This window comes from Myotis daubentonii, chromosome 13 (assembly GCF_963259705.1).
Source record: "Myotis daubentonii chromosome 13, mMyoDau2.1, whole genome shotgun sequence".
Lineage (NCBI taxonomy): Eukaryota > Metazoa > Chordata > Mammalia > Chiroptera > Vespertilionidae > Myotis > Myotis daubentonii.
Genome location: NC_081852.1, coordinates 34012263 through 34025644, shown reverse-complemented (window position 1 = coordinate 34025644; position 13382 = coordinate 34012263). Strand labels below are relative to the sequence as shown.

Sequence of the window (13382 nt, the reverse complement as noted above, 5' to 3'; positions counted from 1 at the left end):
CTTAAACGGGTGAGGCAAACACATCTCATCCCAGGATCTTGCCAATATTAACTGATCACTGCTGGGTTCCTACGATGAGATAAATTCCTAAACCAAATTGCATGTCTTCTGATTCAGTCAACAGACGGATCATGTACCAACATGTATTCCTTCTCCATTTACTTGTGTGGGACACAGCTTTCAAAGCACCATGTGTTCACCAGCAGTCTACCCTGCATTTTACCATGATGCTGCTGGCGGTGTAATGTACATGTTGTTATAGGAATAAAAGGGAAGGTGAGCAGGAGAAGGTACTCTGTGCTTCACAGAAACTCACACCAGAACAGTAGAGGGCAGCTGCCTATTTCCCTAGTAGGTACACAATCTGGGCCTCCAAACCAGGTTCATAGAATGGACAATGGTTAACACTTCTGCCCACACACAATCCATTTGGGTAAGGTGGATTTGCTTAATAAAGCAAGTCAGGTAGGCCACTGTTTTATCTGTACAATACATAATTATTTTAACTAGCTTCTAATAATTAGTTCATCTAATTGAATTTTCAGTATTCTAAATTTAAGTATTTTTTCTGGGCTTAGGAAGCTGAAAGAAGCTTTATCAGAGTTCGATAGTCAGATTCTATTTTAAAGTAAAAGTATGGTTAAATGCTGTATTTTAAACATGGTTTGTAGAATAGACAAGCTTTCTCATCATCTTCATCTCTCATTTACCCTCTGGAGAGAACAGGCTGGACATATAAGAAAGGTGCATATAAGAGAGCTAAAACTGTATGTGCTCTTTCAAAAAAAATTGGTAAGTTTTATTTTAAAACTAATATAATCTGTTCTGAATGTAGTTTATTTTAAACCTCTTCATCAACAAAGTTTCATTGCTCCTATTTTAGAAACAATGAAATAGTATTTAATACCATCTTAATTTTTAAATTTATGTGTTTTAATAAACAAATGGATAGACATTTACTAAATAAATTTGCCCACATATGAATATATTTGCAAATTGGTATAAGCAGATTATTTCTGTATATGGTTAGTGTATATAAAGAAAAATAATTTCTGAAATTATGAATATTGAAATGTGTGTGTATTTATGAACACGCAGACCTAAAATATGTGAATATATGTATATCATATATCAATATATATTTTTCAACTAAAAATGTGTTTTAATTTAGGTAAGAACTACATTTTAAGAATCTGTTGGACACTAGGTGTCACTAGATTAAAGAAGAAGTTAACATTAAACTGTTCTGTAATAACTTCCATGGGAGAATATGAAGTAGCATTTTGTTTCAGATTCCATATTTTCTTTGTTTTTAGGACTTATGACTCAAATATTCAAATTCACATCAGGATAAAATATAACATAGGGTATGGCCTTAGATGGAAGTAATTAACCCCCCACCTCAAGTCAAGGGAAAAGTCAGATACTAATTTTTGCTGGTTCAGTAAGACCTTGAAGAAAGCAAGATTTGTGTTTTGAAGGCAAACTGCCTCTTTAAGAAAGAATCTATACTTGCTTCCTAAACATCCGGGGCCTGGAGCAAGAGTGGGAGCTGAGGTGAGCTGATCTCAGTGAATGGCTACTTGTTCATAAGTATAAAGGATCCTCTGATGCCAAAAGGAAAAAAGACCCTCTGAGGTCACTCTACCCCATGCTTGGACCTCAAAACTTCCAGGTGTGAGGACCCTAGGTAGTGTGTCTTGGAATATTTTTGCTTAGACTTCACTTTCAACAACAGTTTGGTGGGTTTTAAACTTCAAGTACTTACACTCATAGCTTTAAATCAGGATTATCTGTGGGTGATATTGTAACCAGACAACTATTACTGACAGTAAAATTACTCACTTAAAAAGCTCTTTTCTGTCGATGGCTCGATTGGTCTGAGGGTCGATTGCATAGACGGTCAAGTCGCACTTGCTGTAATCTTCCAGAGAAAAGGCATCTCCGTGCCGGCGAGCACCGATGGACTCCACCACCACTTTGGCACCGGGAATTTGCTCCTGAACATAGCGATCCAAAATCCTATACATCAAACCAAGTACGCACATGACATTCTGACAAGCTTTCTGGGGGGAAACATAACTCTCAACTTGAAATGACATTTAGTAAATGAAAAATGAGGACAGCCTAGTTTTTGCTAATGTTTACTGAATATGAACCCTTGAAAAAAAATTCTCTATTTTTTTTCAGCACTTAATTCACAATGATGCTGGAAGCTGAGTAAGATAGAAAGAGGTCACCAACCATGTCCTATTTAAGTCTTGGCTTTTTGAATTTATGATAGCATTTGAGCTTTTACTTAGCTCATGGGAAATGCCACCTGTGTTGTACAAATAAAGCTGTCTGTGCTTTATAAGAGCCATGGGGTCTTAGAACTCCTGAGGTCATATGGCTAATGTGGTAAACTACACTTCCCATAAGGTTTTGTGATGTACAGCACATAGCTATATGCTAAGGTGCGGGACTAGGATACATTTTTTCCCTAAGGGTATGAAGATCCTTAGGGGATTATAGGGATGGGAGAATGTAGAGTTATGTTGCTAAGGCAAGTTCACCAGGTTAAGATAAAAATATTGCATGGCAATATCAGAAGCTGTTTAGGTGAATACAAACAACTAAAAGATATATCATTGGGTATGAAATCAGTACTATTCAATAGAAATGACAAAAAATGTTAAGCTATAGGCAATTCTTTTAGAAAATACATTTTAAAATTACATAACTTGATGTTAATTGAAAGTAAAAATTATTGCCATATAAGCATTTGTTTTTACGTTACCACAAGTGGCAATTTCCTTAATGATCTTTCCCTTATTAAAAACTTTATATTACTAATCCTTATAGGTTAATACTAGCATGCATATTTTAAATATTAACACACATAAATGTGAATTAATTTAACAACCATACATGACAAATATTTTTAAACACTATCTATAGATTCAAACACTCCTTTTGGAGTTCATACTCTAGTCTAAGGCATTTTGGGGTAGGGAGGGAAAAATTTTGAATTCCTCTGACATATCAAAAAATAACCTTTATTTTAGATGCCAAAATTGACCTGCTTTCTGCTCCATTACTAAAAAAAAAAAAATAATAATGTTGCCTAGAATCTGGTGTGTGCTTGATTTGCCCTATTAAAAGAACAACAAGATATTAAACTTCGGAAGAAATGGCTGCACCATTTTACACAAGCCTATGATGTGCACATTGTGGGTTATTGCCAATAATAGCAAAATGCTTTGTTTGTTGGTTTTAAAATTGTATAAAACAGCATGGTTGAAGTCTCTCTTGGTGAAGTACTAATCATTCTTTTCCTTTTGTCTCACCACCTCATACCTGGCGTCTCTGCCTCACGGTATCTTTGTGATGAGACTCTTACTGAAGAATAAGCAAAAGAATACGTGGGAATAAGTAGGAGGAGTAAATCCATTCATCAAATACTACTTCGGAGTTGAACCAGAAAGGAATGACTGCAAGACCTGGACTAGGCTAACATCATCCGGCCTGTTTCAGGGTTCTTTTTTTGTTTGTTTGTTTTGTTTTTTTACAGAGAGGAAGTGAGAGGGATAGAGTTAGAAACATTGATCAGCTGCCTCCTGCACACCTCCCACTGGGGATGTGCCCGCAACCAAGGTACACGCCCTTGATCGGAATCGAACCTGGGACCCCTTGGTCCACAGGCCGACGCTCTATCCACTAAGCCAAACTGGTTAGGGCTTCAGGGTTCTTTTCTTGAAGACTTATGCTCACTTAAAAATAAGAGAGGGCTTGAAGTCAAACCACACTATACTCCTGACATTTTGTAGGAGGCACAGATAGTAATAACATAGTGGTAAAGAGTGCAGAGGTCTGACTTAAATTTTCAGCTCCTTTACTTATCAACAGCATAACCTTAGGCAAGTAATTTTCAGCTCTTAAACTCTGTTTCCTTAAGTAAAAAATGAAGAAATCATCAACTGCCTGGCATCATTGTGTGCATTAAATAAGTGAAACCTTTTACTCTGAAATCTATGCAGAGTTTTTAGCACACAGTAATTGTTCCATACAATATAATAATAATTATTAATTTAGCCTAATTTTTGCATTTATATGTTTCTCCCGTTTCTAATTCAACTTTTAAAGATCATTCTTTGTATAAAGGAGAAACGAAAGCATAGAGATTAATATATGATGCTTTATTATCTTTCTTGAAATGTGTATCTGAGCATAGATGTTCTTAAAAGAGGGTAAGGTCTTTACAGAATTCAGGCTGCTTCTTCCTATCATCTGTTGTATTGAATATGGAGGACAAATTCCCTCTTTGCTTCATCTCAGTTACCTTGAACTACCTGAATTGTTTCTTTGTGAAGCCCTGTGTTTTGCATTGAAGGGAAGTTTTTATGGTGGCAGTGGTATCAAGTTTTAGATAATATGGTGTTAAAGCTGGCTAACATCTCAAAAGAGTAGCGGTTATGCATCACCACTGGCTTCCATAAACACTGATAAAATTTTAGGTCTATAATGTGGAGAAAAATGCATTCCATTCCAATGCAAAAGTAGCAATAGTAACAACAGAGACATGTTTATTAAATACAATATTCTGCCAAAGTTCCTAAAAAATCAAAAATTTTCCACGGTGGCCCACACATATTCTAGACCCTACTTGCACATGACCTTGACCTCTACCTGCTCCCCTGCACCACATTGATTTCCCAGACTACCCAGTGGCTGCTAATCCATAAATTCTCAAAACTAGTTCAACTTCAGCCAATCTTCTGCTAAAGTCCCATAAAACATTCTGCCCTCTTTTCCCAAGGGCCTTGGGAAACTTCCCAAGCCTGGCATTTTCAAATACAAACTTCTGCTAATAGTGCTCTGAGTGATTCTCTTCTGCAATCTTTAAGTCACCTTCTCTCCCCCTCACATTGTATTTATAGAATAACTGTTTTGGGAGATGTACCTAACATAATTTTTTAAAAATATATTTTTATTTATTTCAGAGAGGAAAGGAGAAGGAGAGAGAGAGAAATAAAAACATCAATGATGAGAGAGAATCATTGATTGGCTGCCTCCTGCACGCCCCCTACTGGGGATCGAGCCACAACCCAGGCATGTGCCCTTGACCAGAATTGAACCTGGAACCCTTCAGTCAGCAGGCCGATGCTCTATTCACTAAGCAAAACTGGCTAGAGCCCTAACATAATTAAAAAAAAATAATAATAATGTAGGGCTCTGTTTTAAATAAGGATGGGCACGGGGGTCTATATTTTATACTATCATTATTGCTCTATGGTTTAATACAGTGGTTCTCAACCTTCCTAATGCCGCGACCCTTTAATACAGTTCCTCATGCTGTGGTGACCCCCAACTATAAAATTATTTTCGTTGCTACTTCCTAACTGTAATTTTGCTACTGTTATGAATCATAATGTAAATATCTGATATGCAGGATGTATTTTCATTGTTACAAATTGAACATAATTAAAGCATAGTGATTAATCACAAAAACAATATGTAATTATATATGTGTTTTCCGATGGCCTTAGGCGACCCCTGTGAAAGGGTCATTCGACCCCCAAAGGGGTTGCGACCCACAGGTTGAGAACCGCTAGTTTAATACCTGCCATAAAAAGCATAATATTTGAAGACCTCTAATAGAGTAATACTCTAATTACCTTCCTGGAAATATGAAATACATGTTCACACAATACTCCCTTTTATACTCAATAATATTGAATTTTACTAATTCCTGCACTCCTCAAAAAATAGCAAGGGTTAAGAAGTGTCTCCCCCTACCCGCCTTATGTTCCAGAAAGTGTCACTGTGAAGAAGAGCCTTTCCCTCCCTGGCTTATATAAGGCTCGTAAAGACTCCTGGAGGCCCCTTTGTTTACCCAGAACAAAGCCAGGTACAGATCCTGCAAATTCCCATTCTTTACTTCAGAAGTGATTAGTTGAATTTTTTGTCCTCACAGGTCAATCAGAACAAATTCCTGTTAACTGAACCCTGGTTAAGTCTCTCTGCTTCCTCCAAGCCTCTAAACTATGACCCTCCCTTAGCCTGAGGCAGCATTCCACATTCTACCCGCCCCCACCCCCACCCCAAAAGGCCCCTCCCATAGCAGTGAGGTCAAGGAAAAACATTCTCTGATCGGAGTGATCCCCCCGCTTGCCCACACAGGTTTTTTCTAGCCTTGTTTACTCCTCCCTATAAAAGAAAAGCCCTTCTCTGCCTAACCTTTCAGTGCTGGCAGGAGTTCTCCCTATGACAATAGTCTCCCTCCCCCAGGCTCCCCGATTAATCTTTTAAATAAAGCTTCTTTTCTTCTAAAAAATCCAGATTTGTTTTTATTTGACCCATGGTACAAGCAGATAGCTAAAGGAAATTGTTTCTCATGCTCCCAGGGAACCCGAGGGTCCTCATAATTCTGAGTTTATTTAAACTGTAGTTTTGAAACTATAATTTTTTTTTCTTTCTCTCTCAGCACACTTCACTGATCTGACCTTAGTCACTCACCCTCTCTGACCCCGGTGGCAGCAGATAGCCCCATTCTAACTAATGGTCACAGGTATTAGCCCTTGGCAGGCTAAAGATGACATCTTTTTAAAAATGTTTTTTATTGATTTATGACAGAGGGAGGGAGAGAGAGATAGAAACATCAATGAATCAGTGATCGGCTGCCTCCTGCACGCCCCCTACTTGGAACCAAGCCCACAACCTGGACATACCAGTATGCCTTGACTGGGAATAGAACTGTGACCTCCTGGTTCATCTGTTGACCCTCAACCACTGAATCCCATCTGGGGTGCTAAAGATAACATCTTTTTTTAAAAAAAAATATATATTTTATTGATTTTTTACAGAGAGGAAGGGAGAGAGATAGAGAGTCAGAAACATCGATGAGAGAGAAACATCGATCAGTTGCCTCCTGCACATCCCCCACTGGGGATGTGCCCGCAACCCAGGTACATGCCCTTGACCGGAATCGAACCTGGGACCTTTCAGTCCGCAGGCCTATGCTCTATCCACTGAGCCAAACCGGTTTTGGCTAAAGATAACATCTTGATCTAAGTTATGTTTCAGCTCCTTAGCACTAAAGTGAAATGGCCCCTTTAGCAAGCTCTCCTTGAAACTGGTTTTGGACACAGAAGCTGATCTTGGAGTTGCTCTTAACACCTGAATAAATTATGTCTTACCATTATCTGACCTCTGACCAATCAGCTCCTAACAGTACCCTGAACTCCTAATCCACGAAGTCTCCTGATTTTTCCCTATATTACCTATAACCTCTGTGTCATTGGGAAGTTGTGTCTTTCAATGCATGAGCTAGCCCAGATCGAGTTTGGCCAATTCTAATAAGCTAACTCCCTTCTTTACCGCAAACCCCTGCTTGTGCAATTTTTGGCCAGAGTGCACACGCAGATGAACTTAATAATTGGGCTTCAGAAATACTACTTAGTCTTATTAAATGAGTCTGCATATTACCAGTCACAGCAGGTACATATAAAACAAACTGTACATATAAAACAAAAGATTATTCAATATTCCCTTTCCTTGATTTCCTATTCCCACAGTGAAACAACCGTGGAGTTGCAGAATTTCCAATTGCATAAGCTGCTTTTCTCTTCGTCAATCTGTGTGAATTCTGGTCAGAACTGCTTAATTAAAAATTGTTCAAACACGCTATAAAATAAGTTCTATTTTTTCCCCCAACGGAGACAATAATAACAAGGAAGTCATCATCAATTCCTCACCATCCGTTTTGGTAACAAAATGTCATCCTGTGAACTACTGGTTAGCAAATGGGAAGCACAGTGCTGTTTCCTTCACGGATAGTTACCTGGTTGGGACTGTGCTCTCTATACCACAAAATTGTACTTAATTCTTATAAGATCCACGAAAAGAAGGCATAGATAATAAAGGCACTAATGCCTCCATTTCCCAAGTGGACTTTGTAGCTTTTTAGCTGCAAAGCATTTATACTCTTTCCCTAATTTGAAGCATTAGCTTTGTCTCCAACAGTCACATCTAGTAGGATTTTAATTAGTGGTCCCCTCCTGCCATCATCCTATGCCATCAAAGGCTGCATGTGACTCAGAGCAGGCCATTTCATTTTCTCTGAAATTTGGTTCTCGAGTCAAAGAACATTTTTCTTTTAAAATTTTTTTTATTGGTTTTTGATTTACAGAGAAGAAAGAGAGAAACATCCATGTGAGAGAGAAACATTGATCAGTTGCTTCCCAGGGATTGAACCCGCAACCTGGGTATGTGCCCTGATCAGGAACTGAATCCGCCACCTTTTGGTGTAGTGGACCAACCACCGGAGCCACCTCAGCCAGGGCAAAGACTCACAATTTTTAAAGGGTTGGAAGTCACACACTGGAGGTGCATCAGACAGAAAATGCATACCCACCTATACCTGCTGCTGCTTCACAGGCCTCTGCAGCTGCCCTTGTTCTTGACTATCTCCCAGCCTGTTTTCCATCCCTTTATTGATATTGTCTGCTCTCAACTGCCTTCCAATAAAGTTCCACTTGCTGAAGTTTGCCTGCGTCTATTTCCATCGCATTAGAACTAGTATGCATATTTCATTTTAAGGTCCAGGTGTACCAAAGCCTGGGTCATGTTTCTAATTCTCTCATGGTAGCAACTTTTGTCCAGTTTCCCTACCAGTGATGGCGATCCTATGACACGCGTGTCAGAGGCGACACGTGAACTCATTTTTTTGGTTGATTTTTATTTGTTAAATGGCATTTAAATATATAAAATAAATATCAAAAATATAAGTCTTTGTCTTACTATAGTTGCAAATATCAAAAAATTTCTATATGTGACACGGCACCAGAGTTAAGTTAGGGTTTTTCAAAATGCTGACACACCTAGCTCAAAAGGTTCTCCATCACTGCTAGTCCTACTCTAATTGGTCCTACTAGACTCTGAAATTGTGTTGGTCATGAATTTTGCATTCTGTTTGAAGTTGCAGGGTTGCTCATGATAGAGTTTGATAAAACTTTGTATTATAGAAAAATCCAGTCATTTAAATTTGCCTTGAACCTAAATTCTTGGAAGCAATATATCAATACAAAATACAAGCACTTCAATCAAATGCATAGCAGATTAATATTTGATTATGGCAAACTATTTCAAAACAAATAACTGCATTTGATTGATTGAGAAGCAAATGCAGTGCAAATGAATTAGTATAATGATTATAAAAAATGAAAATTAGCCCTAACCGGTTTGGCTCAGTGGATAGAGGGTCGGCCTGCGGACTCAAGGGTCCCAGGTTCGATTCCGGTCAAGGGCATGTACCTTGGTTGCAGGCACATCCCCAGTAGCAGGTGTGCAGAAGGCAGCTGATCGATGTTTCTCTCTCATCGATGCTTCTAACTCTCTATTCCTCTCCCTTCCTCTCTGTAAAAAATCAATAAAATATATAAAAAAAGAAAATTAAATTTTCCCTTAGGGGTTATTGTTCTATTTTATAAGATCTGAAACTTACAATACTTAGTAGTAGTATGTTACTACATTATCTTTAAACAAAGTTTTAATAACTAAACTTCCAAGAAAATATGTTAATATAATTAACATAGTGTATATTTTATATGCATATAAATACATGTATACATTTTATGTAAATATATTAATGTTTATGTTACATATGTTTATTATATATGTTTATATTTAAATATATATAACATGTTTTACTGTGCTACCACATAATTCATGTCCAATATAAAAATTATTTATTTAAACAATTTTCTTAAATATTGAAGGGAAAATTTAACTGAAACATTTTTTTCTACGCAAAACCTTTTTTTTAAATCTAAACTAAGAATACTAATATATAACTGGCTCAATTAATTGATTTATTCTCAAACCAAGTTATTTTTAGAAGATGACCCTAAATTTTAATTTACAACATCACTTTATCTAGTTACCCATACATGTATCTTCAATTACTTGCAATCAGGAATTGCTTTATAAAAACTTAAATGAAGTCTTAACTGAAATAGTCTCATAGCTATTTTTCACACTAAAATATTACAGCAGCCATCTTCTCAATTACATAACTGTGTGAATGAGCCAAACTAAAATTACCATATAAGAGTTTCTGGCACTGTGTGCTCAGCTCACTCCCAAGAAAAGATGTTGGATTTTTAATTAAGTTTGCCTCCTAAAACATTAACAGAGGGAATATTTAGGAACCCAGCCTGCTGTTGGCCCACAGATGTAAGTCCAAATTAAACCTACACCGCTACTCTGTCTTTATGGAAAACACTCAACTTCTCAGAGTTTCAGAGAGCTCATCTGTACAAAGAAGAAAATACTCAAACCTACTTCCAAGGGTCCCTGTGAGAAGTTAATTGAATAACACTAATTAATTGCACAAAACCCAGCAAGTAAAAAAGGTGCCATAGATGTTAGATATTTGTTGCTACAGTTAAAGAAACTCCTCAGATTTCATGATTACAAACTCTACTTAGCCTTTTGTTCAGGAAATTGGTTTATAGTTAGCTAGTAACATAGGGAGCTCCATCTTAGGTACTTGTCAATATTTCTTCAAAAGCCTGGTTAAACAAATCAATAGGCTTTGCAGATGGCCAGAGGGATATATAATACAGGCTCTCCAGATATTCTGAACTTATTTCCTCTGTTAGTATAGACCCGGAGAGACTCGACACAGAACATATGCTAAGTAATGCTCTCGGTACCATGAAACTTTCTTTTCATGGCCTTAGGAGATACCCTCTCTATGATGTTCCACAGGATAAAAGGACTTCCCTACAGTCTGGCATTTAACTGAGAATTAGTTCTTTCTTTCCACCAAAATTGATTACAGAATACTATTACTATCACATGTATAATTTTATCAAATTCTTCAGTGGTTAACGTAACAACTTTTATTTTGTCCTTTGCTCAGACCCAAACCTAGGAATCATCATGTTTCATGCCTTTTCTCATACATCCAATCCATAATAAATTTTGTAGGATTGTACCCTCAAAAATATACCCATACTAGAGGCCCGGTGCACAAAATTCGTGCATGGGGGGGGGGTTCCCTCAGCCCGGCCTGTGCCCTCTTGCAGTCTGGGACCCCTCAAGGGTTTCCCCCTGGGGGGGATCAGGCCTAAGCTGGCAGTCAGACATTCCTCTCACAGTCCAGGGCTCTCACAGTCTGGGACCCCTTGCTCCTTACCACCTGCCTACAGTGGCCTGCCCACCACCGCTACTGCACTCGCCAGCCATGAGCCCAGCTTCTGGCTGAGTGGTGCGCCCCCTGTGGCAGTGCACTGAACACCAGGGGGCAGCTCCTGCATTGGGTGTCTGCCCCCTAGTGGACAGTGCACATCTTAGTACCGGTCTTTCCACCATTTGGTCGATTTGCATATTGGGGTTTTATTATATAGGATTGTAATCACTTCTCCTTATCTCCATCCCTACCACCAGTCCAAGCCACAGTGCTCTCTCTCCTGGACTATTGCTATATACTTATAAGCGGTCATCTAATCTCCAACTCAACAACCTTTTAAAATGTAAGCCAGAACATTATCTCTATGTGCAAAATGTCTAAGACAATATTGTTAATAAAGAATAGAAGTGCTAGCATCTACTGTTTATTATTTCATTGGTTCCTTTTCTAAGAGACTTTCTAATTCTCATCCTAGAAATACATATTTCAACGAGATTTCTAAAGTATGATTTGATATACCAGGAGCTATAATTTACAGACACATTTCAGATGCAATATAAATATTTCATTAAGATTGATTCATCCACATCAAAGCATTAAGTACTGCAATAAAGTTCTCTATCATCGATTTTTCATATTGTATTTAGAAAGTAAAAGAAGTGAGCAACTCTGAGACCTAAATTGTCAATTCCAATTCATATAGGAACACAATATTCCTAAAATCTTTAATTTATACATTTTGAAAATGCCATTTCTGAATTTTCTTAAGAATTTAAATTTTAACATCCCAAACTTCCTTTACTCATCGGGACTTCATGGTGAAGTGGAAGGAGAAAGGAAGAAGACAAAAGGCAAATATTTCTTAGTTTCTTCTTTAGACACTATTGCCAATCATTTGTTGGTTTCAAGGTGTCACTGATCTTGTCCTTACAACTATTTCTCCTCATCCTTAATCTCAAGACTTTGTAAAAGAGACAAAAGACTCACAAGAGATAAATCCTAAGGTAAAGCTAAAATACTTCAGAACATAGGCCACCTGTAGGAGGCATCGGGTTAGCTGGAATATGTTAATATGATTAAAAAGGGGTGAGTTTCATTACGAAGGGGTGTTGGTTGCCTCTATAAGCATAAAATAACAAAAGCAATAAAAAAAATTCAGTAGAGCCCTTTAACCCAATTCCAGGGGAGTGGAGAGTAATCATTAGCATCACTTAGCAGCTAACATTTACTGTGCGCCTCCTACTTTCCAGGCATTGAGCTCTTAGCCATCAAAGAATATTGACTCCCTTTGCAAATAATTTTCCACCATCAAATGGATATATTAGGTTATTATGTGTTCCTTTCATCAACTCTCTCAGTTTGTACTGGCTTCATGCTTATCAAGGAAATTTTGGCTTATGATCTGGCCTCAAATAAGGGTCTTTCTAAGAAAAAAATATAAAAGTGATGACCAAATGGAATTCTAGTTTTCCACTTCCTAGGATAGGGATATCTCATGGGAAATATAGAAAATGGCTTTGATGATGTTGTGACTTGTCATCTAAGAATGTCTACAGGAAATGAATGTGGTTAGTCCTATCACTGGAACACTAAATTCTAATTTTTAATGAACAAATTGGCACTCTGCTGTCTATCTCGGATATGTGTGCATTTTCATTATTCACCCCTGGACATTAAGAGTGAGTGTTAGGGGCTTCCTGGTGCTGAATCAGGTCTAACAGTCCCTGTCACTATCACTTTCACCCACTAAAGTAGCTCACAAAATGAGACCAGAAAGGCTACACACAATTCATGATGCCAACTATGTAACATTCTGGAAAAGGTAACATTGTGAAGACAGTAAAAAGACCAGAGGTTAGTGGGGAGGAGAGAGGTGACCAGGTGGAGCAAAGAGGATTTTTAGGGCAGCGAAACACTGGCTCCTAACCTCTCACTTGCCTGCCTGCCTGATCACCCCTAACCACCTCTGCCTCGGCCCCCTCCATGGTGGCTTCATCCGGAGTGATGTCTGGAAGGTTGTTCAGCTGTCTGGTCTAGTTAGCATATTATGCTTTTATTATTATAGACTAGGGGCCCGGTGCACGAAATTCGTGCACTGGGTGTGTGTGGGGGGGAGTGTCCCTCATCCCAGCCGCCCCCTCTCACATACTGGAAGCCCTCAGGCATTGACCCCTATCACCCTCCAATCGCAGGATCGGCCCCTTGC

The 13382-nt window shown here is 38.3% G+C and overlaps 1 protein-coding gene across 2 annotated transcripts in view; it reads right to left on the bottom strand.

The window, feature by feature from the left end:
• PCDH15 (protocadherin related 15) overlaps positions 1–13382 on the bottom strand; it is a 681342-nt gene that overhangs the window by 31365 nt on the left and 636595 nt on the right. For both annotated transcript variants that reach the window (XM_059662693.1, XM_059662692.1), the window contains exon 29: positions 1846–2022. In XM_059662693.1, the coding sequence (XP_059518676.1) occupies positions 1846–2022 (177 nt within the window). The remainder of the gene's footprint in view (positions 1–1845; positions 2023–13382) is intronic.